Source organism: Paroedura picta, chromosome 11 (genome assembly GCF_049243985.1).
Source record: "Paroedura picta isolate Pp20150507F chromosome 11, Ppicta_v3.0, whole genome shotgun sequence".
Classification (NCBI taxonomy): domain Eukaryota; kingdom Metazoa; phylum Chordata; class Lepidosauria; order Squamata; family Gekkonidae; genus Paroedura; species Paroedura picta.
The window spans coordinates 63,845,822-63,861,694 of NC_135379.1; the positions used below are offsets into that span (position 1 = coordinate 63,845,822).

The following is a 15,873-nucleotide window of genomic DNA, read 5'->3' on the forward strand; positions in this document are numbered from 1 at the left end:
AGGTAGGTCTGAGTCCGTGACTTTATGATCGAACTCCTACTTGTACATATACGCATGCAAGCAAAGGGTCGTCTAGTACTTGAAAAAAAACACACCTACCAGCAGGGCCCATTCGACACACACACAAGTCACATGAAACCCTAACGCCCTGGGCTTAAGTCGCTGGGGGACGACAGGATCTATTTGTTGTGCCAGGTTGCCTTGTGGCATGTAAGCATTCTACTTTTGGTACAGGATCAGGAACATGTATCCTGCTCAGCCTGCAAACAGCTCACAGCAGATTATATTATTTCCCTCCATTTTGTCATCACAACAACCCTGCAAGGAAGGTTTTGATATGAAAATGTTTTGTGTGCATTTTATTTCTGTATTTTAAGAATTGTATGTTGCAGTAGTTTAAAAAGGCAGGCCTCTGGAGCAGAAAAAGAGGGGGGGGGTTGGATGGGCGATTGAAGCATGACATGATTAAATGGGAGCTGTACAGTGGTGGAGTGGTTTGTAGAGAAAGAGGGAGTTTAGTGGGGGGGGGGAAGAGGGTAGTGCTGTGGAGAGTGGGAGAGAAACCACCAAGTGGCCAATGGCTATGGACTTTTCCCATTCTCATTTTACTCGCTGGTCAGTTCATGTTTTGCTCCCTCTAGTGGTTGATTCAATTTTACACAGATTAATGTCTGGCATATACCTGCAGCTGAAATCTGCCAGGAGATATGGTGGAAATAAGCCTGTGTGATAGCAAATCAACAAATAAAGGGAGCAAACCTATGCAGAACAGGACCTCCCTAAAAGAAACAGGAACTTACCAGTGAGTAAAATGAGAATGTGGGAAAGCCCTAGCTCTATTTAAGAAATTTTAAAGAACGAAGAACGATACCTATCTGAAATCATTACACTGTTTTACTTCTAAAGAATGACAATTCTGTCAGTCTACCAAATACAACAAAGCCATCCTGTGTAGCGTAGCGGTTAAGAGCAGCAGCCTCTAATCCAGAGAGCCAGTTTTCATTCCCTGTTCCTCCACATGCAGCCAGCTGCGTGACTTTGGGCTAGTCACAGTCCTCATAGTGCTGTTCTAACTGAGCAGTCCTGTCAGAGCTCCCTCAGCCTTACCTGTCTCACAGGGTGTCTGTTGTGGGGAGAGGAAGGGAAGGGCCAGTAGGCCCTTGGCTAGGGGGAGCTGACCTGTGGGTTGCTCATTCCCCAAGGGGTTGCCTGCTGCTGTAGTTGGCTCCCGTGAAATCAGCTGGCTGCAGGGGAGCAGGATCCACCCAGGGGTGCTACACTCATTTTGCATAGCAATAAAACCATGGCCTATTTTTATACCAAAATTATGTGTCTGTGTCCTCTGTACAGCTCGGAACATGACCCACTGCCAGGCAAAACATCAGTGCAAAATGTCAAGCAGCATCTCAGCACAGATCCAGCCTGGCCAATGTAAACACTTCATCCCCCCAGGGAACCGTGTTTCCCTTTGCATCCACAATATATCTGCCTGGCGACCTGGATTCCCACAAGCCATGAATTCAGCACCGCCAATGTGGAAAGCTCAGCGACATTTTCTCCCCACCCCTCATTAGTCCTGTCTTGAAACTAGAGATCCAGGAAACTAGTACGGTTGTATTTTTTAAACTCTTCCATCTGCGGCTTATTTTGAGAGACACTCTGCATGTTGATGGTTAATGCAGCGCACAAGTAGGTCACCAAAGAAATCCAGCCTTCTTTGAATTATTTTGTTTTTCTTTCCCTGAATGAGGAACTCAGGCTCTGGTAATAAAGGACATTTTCCTGAGCTCAATAAACAGGGCAATCCTCTGCACGGTGCTGTATTTTTCTTTACACCTGAGAAGGGGTTCCGTTGACACTTGCAGACTCAGTTAAGATCCTCAGGATGATGGGGGACTCCACAGTATTGCTGGAGAAGAGGTTCATGTAGTTGCAAAAAGATAGAAGCAGTTTTTTTGGCCTGGCCTGATATTTGGCCTGGCCTGGTCTTGCCACAGTGATACGTGCCATGGTCACCTCTAGACTAGACTACTGCAATGCACTATGTCAAGGGATGTCCTTGGTGATACCTTGGTAACTCCAGGTGATCCAGAAGGCAGCTGCCCAAATGTTCACCAGCTCATCTTGGTCAACTCACATACAGCCAATTTTGAGGCTACAGCACTGGATGCCAATCTGTTTCCGGATTACGTACAAGGTTAGAACTAGGGTTGTGTGTGGCGGCGTCCCAATAGGCCGTTCGAGGCCGATACAGCCAGTATCGCGTCGCGGGGGTGGGGGGAGCGCGGGCACCGGTGTGTAACGTGCCTTTGTGTGTGTGCCAAGTTACGCATCAGGGCCAGGTCTCCCCCCCCCCCCCGGGAGTGCAGTGCTGGCTGTGCCAGCCTGGAACGGCTGATTCAGACGCCGCCACACACAACCCCCAGTTAAAACCTTTAAAGTCCTAAACGGGTGTCCCTGAAGGACCGCCTCTGTTGCTGGTACTCCTCCTAGTGCCATTTCTTCACAGCGCCTGGTGCTCAGGAAGTCCGTCTTGCTTCCATCGGCACAAGGGTTTTCTCCATCATGGCGCCATCCTGGTGGAATGCTCTAGCAGAGGAGAAGCCTGCCCCAGCTGGCCCTTGACCAAGCCTTTTCTTTTCTGCAGAACCTACCAGATGTTTTCTCTTTGCAATATTTCTAGGTAGTGGGTGAGGATGAAGTTTTTAACTGCTTTTATCTGTTTTCATGATGGACCTTATTCAAACTTGAGCCACTCTGGCAAGGGCAAACCACCTTTGAGAGTCTCTGGCCTTGAAACCCCCATGGGGTCACCCTGAGTTGGCTGTAACTTGATGGCACTTCCTGCCCTCACCACCAGCACCACCCCTCTGATGCAGAGGAAGCCCTTCAACCTGGTCTGCAGGAAATCAGAACAACACCTCTTAAATGCAAAAGAGCCATTCTGCAAATGTACATTGCCAACCTGCACTAACAAAAATTCATTCCAGATACTGGGCAAAACAGTCTCTGATGCCAAAATGTTCACCACGAAACACTGAGGGATGATCCAAACCAAGGAATTACTGGAGGGTGCACAGAAGGGACATCGGCACAATCGCCTTCCTTTTAATCCAGTTTGCATTCTGTACTTCTAGTCCACCAGCTTCTCCTGTTTGCCTGAAATCTTAACTGCTAAATCAATTTTTAAAAAATCAATAGTGAACAATCACCCCAGCAGTTCTTAAGACAGCTCACTGGAACCCGGCCAAAAAAGCCATTAGACCAGCAATGAATATTTGTCTTCGCTGCAGTCAGCACATTTAATTTAATAAGTGGAGATGCTTTAGAATAGTTAATTCATATTCTTTGACTGTCACTGTACAGTATATACTTTAGCGGAATTAAGAATCCAGGGTGTGTTGTGTTTTCCCCGGGGGAGGGGGGGGCGTGCTGGCCTTTGCTTCTCCTGATATCATTCACTAGACTTCTACAAAGCACTTCACAAAAGAACAAAACAATAATTTCTCATCACACTTCTGAAAAAAATATCCGCCGTGTCAATAATTTCCCAAAGACAGCACGACAGGCTTTCTTTCTAAAGGACTGACCATGTTCTCATTCCAAGGCCATCGCTGGGTTTTTCAAGTGACCTCTGGGAGTAGACCTGTCCTTCACCAAGGTCTTAAAACTATGGTCATTTTTAAAAGCAAAATGAATTTGCTTTTAAAATTATTGCTGTCTTCTGCCATTGGGTAACGATTTTTTGTTTTATGCAGCATAATCCAATATTTGTTTATTGAATTATGTATTTTAAATTAAATATTGTTTTAATATTAACATGTTTTCATGCTTTGATGTTTGCTACCTTGGGGAGCTTTGAGGGGCAACCATGGGAAAGCTTCTGGTGGACCTCCTGAGGGCACCCGGGGTTTGTCCGCCGTGTTCATTTTATTGGTTTGTTTGATTTCTATACTGCCCTTCCATTTGGCTCAGGGCGGTTTACATGCAACAGGGAATGAATTAATATATCTAACATAATATACAACAACAATAATCTAAGTAACACAATTTCAGTGATCTTAAAAAACACATGTTTCCAGGAGTCAAAACTCTGTCTTAGGGAAGATCACAAGTACCTCAGTGGCTTTTTCTTGCTCATGAGGCTGAGAATATAACTCAGTATATCTACAGTGCAGTAGCAATCAGAGTTGGGACGCAGTGTGTGTCTGTTATATCAGGAGAGTTCAGTTAGCAGCTTATTGAGCTCCACCCCACCCGCCTTTTTTCTCCTCTTTGAACCTTCCCCGGGCTTTTCGCCAAACTTTATGGCTCAGGGAGGCTCTCCCTCCCACCCCCCAGAACTCTAAGAGTTTTTGCCCAAATACTCGTGTCACCCTGACAGTGCTGAGTGATTATGACACTTCTGGGTCATGTCAGGAGTGCAATGTCAGCTGGGCCTCCCTCCCACTCCCAGTAAGCGCCCCCTTCCCCTGCCAATTGCCAGGAGAGATCTGGTCACCCTACCTGGCTCAGACAATAAACAGAGGTTTTGCTGTCAGCTAAAAGGAGTGGAAGTTTCAGAAAACCTCTGTTTCCTTCAAAAAGAAAATAGAGTAAGCGAAGAATGGTATTTAGCCAGGAGAAGGCCAAGCGACGGAGACAAAGCAGTGGATTATTAAAGTATACCTGTGAATAACCAACTATTTCTCCATTTTCATCCAATACATTGAAATTAATTATGGGACCTTGGGTGTCTGGGCTGCTGAAGTCCGTGTCACTGTAAATGCGCACGACAGGTGCCCCGTTGGGATACTTGAGCGTGGAGAGGACTCGGTGAGTGTAGTGTGCTAAAGCGAACGTGTGCTGCTTTATGTTCTCCATTCCACCTGCAAACGGAAAAGAAAACCCAACAATCAGTTCCTGGGTTTCTGCCACCAGGACGTGGACACCTTTCCCTGAAATCAAACCATGTTTCATCTTTTTAAAAAACCACTCTTTCAGAAAAGCTGTTTGCTGGGAAGGAAAAGAGAAGAGCAAAGAGGGATTCATAGAAAAAGAGGCTGTTAACTTTTCCTGAGCAGGAGCCCCTAGGTGGCAGCACGGGATTCTGGAGTGGCAAGCACCCTACGCATGACCCCAGAGTCACAAGGCCTTAGGACATGCTTCGTGTTGAGCATTTCTACATTTGTAAACAAAAACAAAAAGGAGAGGTTACGTGATTGCATCTTTTGCATCCTGAATTCTCCTCCTCCTTGCTCTTGTTCACTTTTTACCAGACTTTACAGTCTCTTGCCTTTCACAACCTCTTCCCTGGCATCTCTGCTGTTTCCTTTGCCTTCTTACTCCTCTTTGTCTTCGACCTCCTTTAATTTTCTGCTTTCCTTATATTGTCAAAGCTGTCCCTGCCTCCTCCAGCTGGAAGGCAGGGGAGTGGCGAAGAAGGAAACACAGAAGGCAAAGGGGACAGGGGTTGGGGAGCTCTGTGATGGAAGCATATGGGTGGAGGGAGATGTAGGAAGCATGTTTGGCTCTCATTGTAGCACCATGGAGAAAGGAGAGCTTGAGAGAGAAGGTGGCCCGAAGACAGCATCAGAGCAGAAGAAAGGAGGGGATGCACAAGTCCCAAGGCTCAGAGATTACACCAAGTAATTCACCTCCAAAAAGAATAGTACATTGCAACAAGTTAAAGGTACCTGTGGTATGAAAGGTAGGGCAGTCATCTGAATGCACAGATGACCATTTGAAGAAGAGAAGGTGGGAACAGGTGCTTCAGAGCAAAAAGAAGAGGAAGACAGCTCCGCCAAAGCATACCCCTGTTCTGGTTCTGATGGAAGGTGAGTCTGCATGGAAGTGGCTGCTCCACAGAACTCAGCAAGAGGCATCTTCTGCTGAAAGCAGGGAGCACAGCCATCATCTCGGTGGAATGAACCCTGGGAATGTCCTGGGAGTGGCTGATGAGCCAGCTCATCACAGTTCTGATGGTCCGAAAGATCCCCTGGCTGAACCTCTGTGAGGAGAGAGGCTGCTCTTGCTCAGGGGCCCAACATCATACGCAGCACGTTGGTGAAAGGTCATTCTGGCAATGCAGAACAGCCAAGAAGCACAAAGCTCGGCATCCAAGGCAGGTGATGGGAAGATCCAGACTGCCCTTGTGGTCTTTCTTCAGGATTGTGACATGGCTTGGAATCAAGATACTTTCTCCTCCTCGTCCGATCTTTTGTTAGTCGGTTTGGCTCCAAGTTACTCAGATATCTGTACCATTCAGTGGAAATTAGAGAGGCGCAGATGACTAATGGAGGCAGACTGCATGCTGGCTCCATGAGGGAGAGGGACAGCTGACACCAGCGCTGGCCTCCGGGGGACCAAAGCAGAAAGCAACGCTGAGATTTGTGCCAAGGTCGAAAGGACAGGCTGAGCTGTAGACCTGAGCAGTGCTGTCCCCCAGGCACTGAGGCAAGACAGATGGCTTCTGGGGGGCCGCGGAGTAAATGTTGCACCATGTAGGCATGATTTGATTGTCTGCTTTGCAGAGGCAGGGGTCATCTGTCTCAGAAATGGGCGGGTTATTCCTTTAAGTGCAGCCATGCTGCAAAGTCTTTTGCTGGGACATAATCAGAAAGCAAAAATGGAACTGAAATGCAAAAGTGAAATAAACATAGACAATGTCCACTTCCCCAATATGAGGAGGAAAAACAGCAACAATTGATATGCAGTGCTCTGGGGCTGGACCTAGATCTTAGGGGCCTTCTCAGAAAGCCTGCCCAAATTCTTTCCACCCTGGTTGATGACAGATCCCCTGCATTCAGGGCATTTAAGAGGCACCCAGTATAAGTCAGTGGAGAAAGAACAAGGTCAAGATCAGTGCCACCAGACAGGAAGACAACTATGGGGAGGGGGGGAGGAGTTCTGCCCTTCTCACCCATGTTATGGCCTCTTCCGCTGGCCCCCAGGCCCACAGCCAAGCCAGACCGCAGCTTCTCCGCCTCACAGGGCCCACCTCCTTTTCTCAGGCTCCATCAGCCCCTGGCAGCCCCCTTTCAGTGCCAGCTTCCTCCTGGCTGCTTCAGCCAGTGCTGGAGGAGGGGAGGACACTTCTGGATTCCAGCCCCAGAGGCTCCACGCCCCATGTTTACATCCTGGCATGCCAGCCACGGGGCTGAGAGCAAGGGCAGTTTCTCCACATAGCTCTTCTCTTAAAGCCGAGCCTGTTTCCCAAGGAGGTTTGGGTTAAGAGAGCCACCTGTATAGGAGGTCAGCCCTGTCGTGGAGTTCACCAGCTTGGTGCAGGATTGTAAGTGGGTCGGGTCGCAAGGTCACCGATCAGCAATGCACCCAGGGATTGTGTTTGCACAGGGGCCGGATCCAGCCAAGGGCCGCACAAGTCTGGGGTTCAACTTGTTAAGGAAATAGTACTGAACAGCTGGGATGGACCGTTTCATGCCGTGGCCGCCTCCTCAAGAGCTGAGTAGGCTCTTTCCTGTGGAAAAACCTTCCCCACCAAGGCACAGAGTCAAGTGCTCTGCCCCCGTGACTTGGAACCAAGGCAGGCCGCAGGGCAGAGTATCACGGCGCCAACCTCTAGACCGGTCCTGAACAGGCTTGGCCGTGCCGGTGCTGGCCGCCTCGGGCTTCCATGATCGCCGAAGCGGCCAAAACGCCCAACCCTAGTCCTGAAGTACTCTTGGAGTTTCCCTTCATTTGGGGGAAATGGCTGTTCTGGGGGCCAAAGCCACCTTGTTAACCTGGCTGGTTCTGTGCCCAGCATTTAGACCAGGGGTAGTCAAACTGCGGCCCTCCAGATGTCCATGGACTACAATTCCCAGGAGCCCCTGCCAGCGAATGCTGGCAGGGGCTTCTGGGAATTGTATTCCATGGACATCTGGAGGGCCGCAGTTTGACTACCCCTTTTAGACACCTTCCCAGAAGAGCTGTAGGCACTGCACCGCCTCCACAGTAACCTTCGCCAAAGCCGTTCTTCCAAGGGGGCTGGCTGTGGGGTGAAGGCCGCCCTCTTCTCTGACTGCACGTGTGCCGTAGAGACGCACCCCTAATTGGGTATCGAATTCCTTGATAGCTTCTCTCTCCCAGCTGCACAGCCCTGTTGCTCGGGAAAGCAGATCCTTAATCCATTTATTCAAGCTGGGGCACCGAGACCAAATAGGAACCATTTGCAAATGTTTATCTTAATGAACAGAAGGGGGCTTTGGAGATTTCCCTCCGTCTTTCCCTGAACAGCTCGCTTGCCCTGTCTTCCTTAGGGCCAAGGAGGCTAGCGACAGATGCCCTGCAAGGCTCTTCTCCTGAGGATAGGGGCCCATCAGCATTCCTTGACGGACCATTCAGGTTTCCACTTGAAGCTCTCTCTTTTTTCTTTTCTTTTTTGCAGGAAGCTGTACAAGGAAGCGCAGAAACCTGACCGTTTTGTGCAGTTCAGACTTGAAAAAGAAACCAACATTAATTCATCAAACTAACAGTGCTGTTATTCTGCGTGGGATTCTCCCTTCACTTATCAAGTCAAAGTACACAACTCCAGCCAGATTCACTAAAATGTACACTGTTCATAGCAGATTTGGGGGGGGGGGGTTGATTTCAAACTTGAGGCTTGCTTACCAGATTTTGCCCTGCTTTCAACATCCCCCCCCCCAAAAAACTGATTTCCAGTATGTAGGATTGGGGTTTCCCTGGAGGAAATGGCTGCTCTGGAAGTTGTCCTCTGTGGCTTTTACCTGGTTGAAGCCCCTCCCCTCCCTCCACTCCATTGTCCCTGGGCTCTGCCCTAAAAACATCCAGGAATTTCTGACAACCCAACTGATTAGACATCTTTGTCTTACCTGCCCACTAAAGGTAAAGGTATCCCCTGTGCAAGCACCGAGTCATGTCTGACCCTTCGGGTGACGCCCTCTAGCGTTTTCATGGCAGACTCAATACGGAGTGGTTTGCCAGTGCCTTCCCCAGTCATGACCATTTTACCCCCCAGCAAGCTGGGTACTCATTTTACCGACCTCGGAAGGATGGAAGGCTGAGTCAACCTTGATCCGGCTGCTGGGATCAAACTCCCAGCCCCATGGGCAGAGCTTTCAGACTGCATGTCTGCTGCCTTAGCACCCTGTGCCACAAGAGGCTCTACCTGCCTACTATGTGCCCCCAGATCATCTATGTCCAAAAGATGCTACCTGTTCCCATAGTTCCCAAACAAATTAAATCCTATTTCTTAAAATAATTTCTTCCATCCTTCTACACCTGTAAGATCAAATCATAGAATCTTAGATTCAAAGAGTTGGAAGGTACCTCCAGGGTCATCTAGTCCAACCCCCAATTCCATGCCCAGATGATGCCCCCCCTTGCTTTCAAAGTACTTTGGGTCACCCTGGGCAATATCCAGGAAGCAGACGCCAGATTAGTGTCACCGTCACGAGAGGCAAGGGAAGATATCCAAAGGGAAGCTGCCAGCTCTGGACCCGCTTGTGGGAACCTGGGGGAGTGAAGACTATAACCCACACTGCCTCTTGACACAGTAAATGAGAAAGAGATATTCGCACCTCGTTTATACAACAACCCTTTCCCTGGCTAGCTTATGATTCAGATCTATTTCTTGACCAACTCACTCATCTGATAATAAGTATGGATGCGTAGGAAGACTCTTCTTCCTCTTCCCAAATTCAACTCGTTATTCATTGAGTGACGTAGATAAAAAAGCACAAGGTTCAGGATTTCAGCTCAGTTTGATTAAGCCTCTTATGCAATTCACTTCAAAGAGTCCTTGACATTTTTTGCAAAAAAAATGAGGCAAATTGACAAAACAAAAGATGTGTTCTAAAAATCCAAAATAGCAGTTCTCGTTGAAAGTAGAGGTGGGAGACAATAAAATTTGTTTCTGTTACTTTTGACAGACCTGTTTTTATCTCTGTTTTTTCACGAATGGATGGGATTGCACCAGGATTCATGTCGCCATCTCAGACGTTAGGGAAATGGTCAGAAGAAACTCCGGCCAATCGGCCAGAAGCCTGACACCGCAGCCCCTCAGCCTGATGGGTGCCAGAGCACCAATGAATGAGAGGGAAGCTCTTTAAGGATCGAGAAAGAGAAGGGGGAGGGGGAGGGGGAATATGATGACCCCAAATTTTTCTTGATTGCTGAATTTTTAAATTGTGATGGAATTAGGGGTGTGCATTCGGCATAAACTGGGCCAATCCCCCCCCTAATCCCTTGCCTATATTTTGAAGGTATTATTTAAGCCAAATACAGACCAGGGAATCTGATCGTCTACCGAAATGTGTGAGCCCAAATAAAGCCGATTCTTCCTCAGCTTTGATCTGGGCATATCCGGCTGTACTGAAGATCCGCCGGGGCCTTGAGAGTTCTGCGCCGCCTCTGCTGGGACTTCGGGAGTGGAGGGAGCTGACAATCTGAGGATCTTGGGGCCGTCTTCTCTGCAGTGTGTCGTTTCAACCCAGGTCAGGCAAGCTTTCTTTATTGGTATTTTTCTTCTCAGGTCCACTGGACCCATAAACATTCCGAAAGATTCCGGATTTGAATCCTCCTGTGTTGCTCTTCTTCCCCTCAAGCACCCCCACAGAAACAGGCACAGAAACCGCATTAAGCAGGAAGAAGCAAAGTGCAGCAGGATTAATGTTTGGGGGTTTCTCTGACATAATCCTTTTCCAGTGGCAAACCAACCCAAACTTGGAAAGGAAAAAATAGAAAACTCAACTGTAAGCAACTATTCCAGCAGCGATTATTCAATAACTAATAAGAAAAATTCCCGACTACACGATACGGAGAAGGACTAAAGAAAGAAGGAATGGCTAAACCAACAGACGCCACCCAAGAGGCACAGCTGCCCTCCAGCAAGTGGCATTCTGGGATACACCGCCTTGGCCTGCGGAAGTGACCTCCCAGCCTTTGACCGCCCTCTCCTCCTCCTCCTCCGTCAGTGTTTCTAAATCCCGCTACGATGCTAAGAAACTCACTCTAGCAACCATCGGGATACCTTTTACTTGGTCAACATGGATACGCAGCGAATGCATGACACTGTTTCAAGATCACAGTTTGCGTTCCAAGAGAGCCACAGAAAGGACACAAACAACTATTAGGGAAGGAGGGCTGGTTGGGAAACTATTTTCAGAGGTTTTGCAACCCTCTCTTGAAAGCTGATGCAGAGACTACGGAAGATTGCTTTAAAAGATGCTTTAAACATTGCACGGGGATGGGGCAAAGCAGAACCCTTCAGTTCTCCCAAGGCAGCGCATAAATCCACGTGTACAAATTACTCCACATCTGGACAGTTTGCCTGCAATTGCCGTCAGCAAGCACCGAGACAGTAGGTTCAAGAGGAGACAATTCGCATCTCCAAGTCTCAAACTATGGCGCAAATGGGTTACATATTTAATGTGGTTAACGGAAAAGTGCTGGGAAAACAGTATGAGAAGGCATATGTACCGGTGACTATTTAAGTACAACACCTACTTTCTTTAAATGAAACAAAGTCTTCTGGGCCAGATGAACTGCATCCAAGGATACTAAAAGAACTTGCAGATGTCATCTCTGAACCTCTGTCCACTATTTTTGACACTTCTTGGAGAACAGGTGAGGTGCCAGACGATTGGAGGCGGGCAAATGTTGTCCCCATCTTCAAGAAAGGGAAAAAGGAGGATCCGGGTAATTATTGACCCGTCAGCCATATAGAGGATGGAGCAGAGTTGTTCTCTCTTGCCCCCGAGGGACAGAGCAGAACCAATGCGATGAAATTAATTCAAAAGAAATTCTGTCTAAACATCCGGAAGAAGTTCCTGACAGTCAGAGCGGTTTCTCAGTGGAACAGGCTTCCTCGGGAGGTGGTGGGTTCTCCATCTTGGGAAATTTTTAAACAGAGGCTAGATAGCCATCTGATGGAGAGGCTGATTCTGTGAAGGCTTAAGGGGGTGGCAGGTTACCGTAGATGAGCGATTGGGATGTGAGTGTCCTGCATAGTGCAGGGGGTTGGACTAGATGACCCATGAGGTACCATCCAACTCTGTGATTCTAAGAATCCCTGCCTGAGGCCCACAAGATTTTGAGGGCCGGTGGAAAATATGAGTCTCTACAAATACTTCTCCCTCGATTTCTGCTAGTTACAGTAAGAGGACTTGCCCCCCCCCTTCCAACTGCCACTCTTCTTTCACCGTTCTAATCTTTGAAATGAAGATGCTCTTAATACTCTGAAAGAAGCTTTCCATGCAAAATGAACGGAGCCCTTTAAGCTCATGAGAAATGCTTTCATTTAAAGAAACTGAACAGCATGAAAGAAAGATGCTGATTTCTCTTTCTGCACCTTCTGTACCCAGTAGTAACAAGGTTCTCAAAGCCCAAACTGCACAAGACACCCGATATGTGTCACGTTTTGAACGCACGCAGATGCACAACAGGGGAACTCGCCGTAAAAAGTGCTAATTTGCTTGGCAGTGCCGGAGAGTTCTGTGAGGGAAGCAGGCCTGGGGCCAGAACATTATTATTGTGTGTGTGTGTGTGTGTGGGGGGGGGGGTTACTTAATGTTATCAGCCATCATTATTTATTTTCTCTGCTTAGCTTCAATACGATTTGACACACACACACACCCTTTTGACAGGCTCTTTTAAAATAAAGCAGAGGCTCTTGCATAGAGAATTCACATTTGGCAGATTTATAACAGAATCAACACCTTTCTACCTCTACTCTTCACTTGAAAGACTTGTGACAGGTTTCACGCCATGGCGCCTGGCCCCTTTTGGTGCCTATAGGCCTGGGGCTTATCTGCACTGGGCTGTTAAAACTCACTGGGTTCAGTTAAACAAAAGCCATATCTGCACCCGGATCCCGCTCTCCACTCTGATGCCACTTGGTTTTTTTCAGCCCAATCTGTTCTGCTCAGGATCAATTCTGGAGTGAAACGACATACTCTCCATCATATCCAAGAGTGGATTTTCTCCGCTTCATCGGAGAAATGTAGGCCCACCGCACTCTTTCCCAGTTCCTATTGGCCTGCCTCTTCCCCAGCCATGCCTCCAGCAAGGACATTGTGCAGAGGTCTCTACTGCTTGGCTGCTTTCTAGCAGGAGCAGCCCCTTTAATTTCCAACAGTTCCATTTTAGTGCTTCCTTCTTTTTATGCTGCTTTATCAGTCCCCTTAAATCAGCGGTCTGCAAGCTTTCGCTTGCTGCGGACCTCTGCGGTGTAGTGGAAGGAGAGGGCGGCCCGGGGGCCCGCGCACGCGCGGCAGCCCCAGCGCAAACGCGCATGACGGCGGCCGCGGCTCTCCCTCCCAGCCCCTCCGGGCCGCGAGCAAATCGGCCACTAAAGCAGCCGATTAGCTTGCGCCTCGGCAAGCTTCTCTTCCCTCCCTCCCCTCCCGAAGCGAGAAGCTTGCCGGGCCGCGAGCTAATCGGCCGCTTTGGCGGCCGATTTGCTCGTGGCCTGGCGAGCTTCTCGCTTCGGGGGGGGAGGGAAGAAGGAGCCGCGGCCCAGCGCTGAGGCCTTCGCAGCCCGGCTGCGGGCCGTGGCCCGCGGGTTGGGAACCACTGCCTTTAAATGATATGATAAGCATTCATATCAGAAGAAGTAAAGACGAGCTGTATGTACCATGAGCTACTTCTCCCTCCCTTCTTCCAGTCTGCACAGCCTTCACAGTAGAGGGGAGAAGGGAAGGAAGGGAGAGGAATGCTCCCCAGACCTGCCATCTTTCAGGCCTTTTTTTTTTAAGCAAAGGGAACATTTTACACTGGGATTTTCTTGTTTAAAAAAGAATCGTATGGAGGACGTCATTTCATTAATTAAAAAAAAAACAGCAGAAAATGTTGCGGATCCTGCCCACAGGCAATTAATTTCAACAGCACTCTGGTGACTCTATGAGTAAGGAGCTTGCCTTGTAGCCATACCTTTATGAGTTCAAGTCTGGCTGTAGATCTTGAGGGTTTTTTCCCGATGCAAGAGGGGGTTTTTAACTTTTGAAAAGCACATGCTTTTAAAATGCACAATTTTCAACTTTTGACCATTTTTTAACTTTTGAAAAAGTAAAAAAAAATTTAATTAAAACTCCTGCATTGGGGAAAAAATCTCAAGATACGGAAGGATCTGTGCAGCAAAGCCATTTCCCTGAACCAATTGACTCTGCAAGATAAAGTGAATTATTCAGGCTCTCCCAAAGTATAGTTGTTTTCATATATTTTACAGCCATGGTGATTATTTAGGAAGTGTTTTTTTTATTTTTTGATTTAAGATTTTGTAGTCATGCAATCCTTTTACACATTCCCCTCAACACTTAATATCACTTTCCATTTTTTGTTAGCTCCACTTAATTTTGCTGCTGTTGCTCGCAGTCCCCCAATCAGCATTTTAATCCATCTATTTATCACCCGATGTTTGATGTTTAAGTCACATAAATGCATTATATTTGAATGCGGTAAACTAGTGGGCATGAATAATTGGATGCTCCTGTAAGAAAACAGTTGACTGATATTTTTAAGTACCTACAGGGAATAAACCGCTACATTATTTTGATTGTTATTCACATTTTCATAATCACATTATAAACTTCTGCAGAGAAATGAGACTGTAACTTTGCTTCCCAAGGGCACGCTTCTTCTTTCCTTGTCTCCCTTCAAAATTGGGATATGAAATTGAAAAGCCAACAAGAACACAGAGTTCTGCACTTAGCACAGCAAAGAATCACATTCCTTTGACGGCACAATTTTATTACTGAAGTTATATTCAGATTTTAAATTGTTACAAAGGAACAAACATAATACAGAGAGATTTCCTACACACACACACACACTGACATACACATGAGGGGGGGGGTAAGAGTGCCAACTAGGGTTGTGCCCTTCAGCACACTTGGGCTGCTTTGGCAAGCACTGAAGCCCGAGGCGGCCAGCACTGTGGTGCAGAGGAGATGCGCCACACGCGGGCACCACTGCCCCTCCCCTCTGTGCCATGGCGCTGGCTGCCTTGGGCTTTGGAGCTCGCCAAAGTGCGCAAGCCTAGTGCCAACGATGGGGGAAGGCAGAGAGGGGGAAACGCAAGAAAGAATTGTTGTGGGTGGAAAATATGATCAGGTCACCGTGGACTTTGAGAGACCCCATCTGGTTTCCACGGCAAGAGCTGTTCAGAGGTGTTTTGATGTGCCTCTGCACAGCAGCCCTGGACTTCCTGGAGAGCCAGCACAGTTCAGTGATTAAGAGTGGCGAACTCTAGAACCAGGCCTGATCCCTCTCTCTTCCTCTCCATGCAGCCAGCTGGGTGACCTTGGACTAGGCACAGTTCTCTCAGGGCTCTCTCAGCCCCACCTACCTCACACGGGGGCTGTGATGGAAGAGGAAGGGGAAAGTGTTTGTAGGTGTCTCTGGGACTCCTTTGGGGAGGGAAAAGCACGATATAAAGAAACCAGCACTTCTTCTTCACTTCTCTCCCTTAGTGGCCTCCCTTCCAAGTACTAACCATGGCCGACCCTGAGATGAGATGGGGCAAGAAAGGATTAGGGCAGGGGTAGTCAAACTGCGGCCCTCCAGATGTCCATGGACTACAATTCCCAGGAGCCCCCTGCCAGCGAATGCTGGCAGGGGGCTCCTGGGAATTGTAGTCCATGGACATCTGGAGGGCCGCAGTTTGACTACCCCTGGATTAGGGGCTCCTAAAATGAGAGGCAATGTGCCATTAAAGGTAAAGTATGCTGTCGAGCTGCAACCAACACCTGGCAACTCCATGCAGTCCCACCTCTTTAGGCATGCGAGGCCAACGATGCACAGAGGTGGTTTTTCCACCGTCTTCCTCTGCATAGCAACCCCAGCCGACTAACCAGCCACCCCAAGTTCTAACCAGGGCTGACTCTGCTGAGCTTCCAAGATCTGACTAGATCAAACTAGCCTGGGCCATCTAGA

The 15,873-nt window shown here is 48.2% G+C and overlaps 1 protein-coding gene across 2 annotated transcripts in view; it reads right to left on the reverse strand.

Annotated features, from left to right (window-relative positions):
• The window catches only part of MOCOS (molybdenum cofactor sulfurase), an 81,242-nt gene that overhangs the window by 31,420 nt on the left and 33,949 nt on the right, over positions 1–15,873 (reverse strand). For both annotated transcript variants that reach the window (XM_077302892.1, XM_077302893.1), the window contains exon 6: positions 4,669–4,868. In XM_077302892.1, coding sequence (XP_077159007.1) covers positions 4,669–4,868 — 200 coding nt within the window. The remainder of the gene's footprint in view (positions 1–4,668; positions 4,869–15,873) is intronic.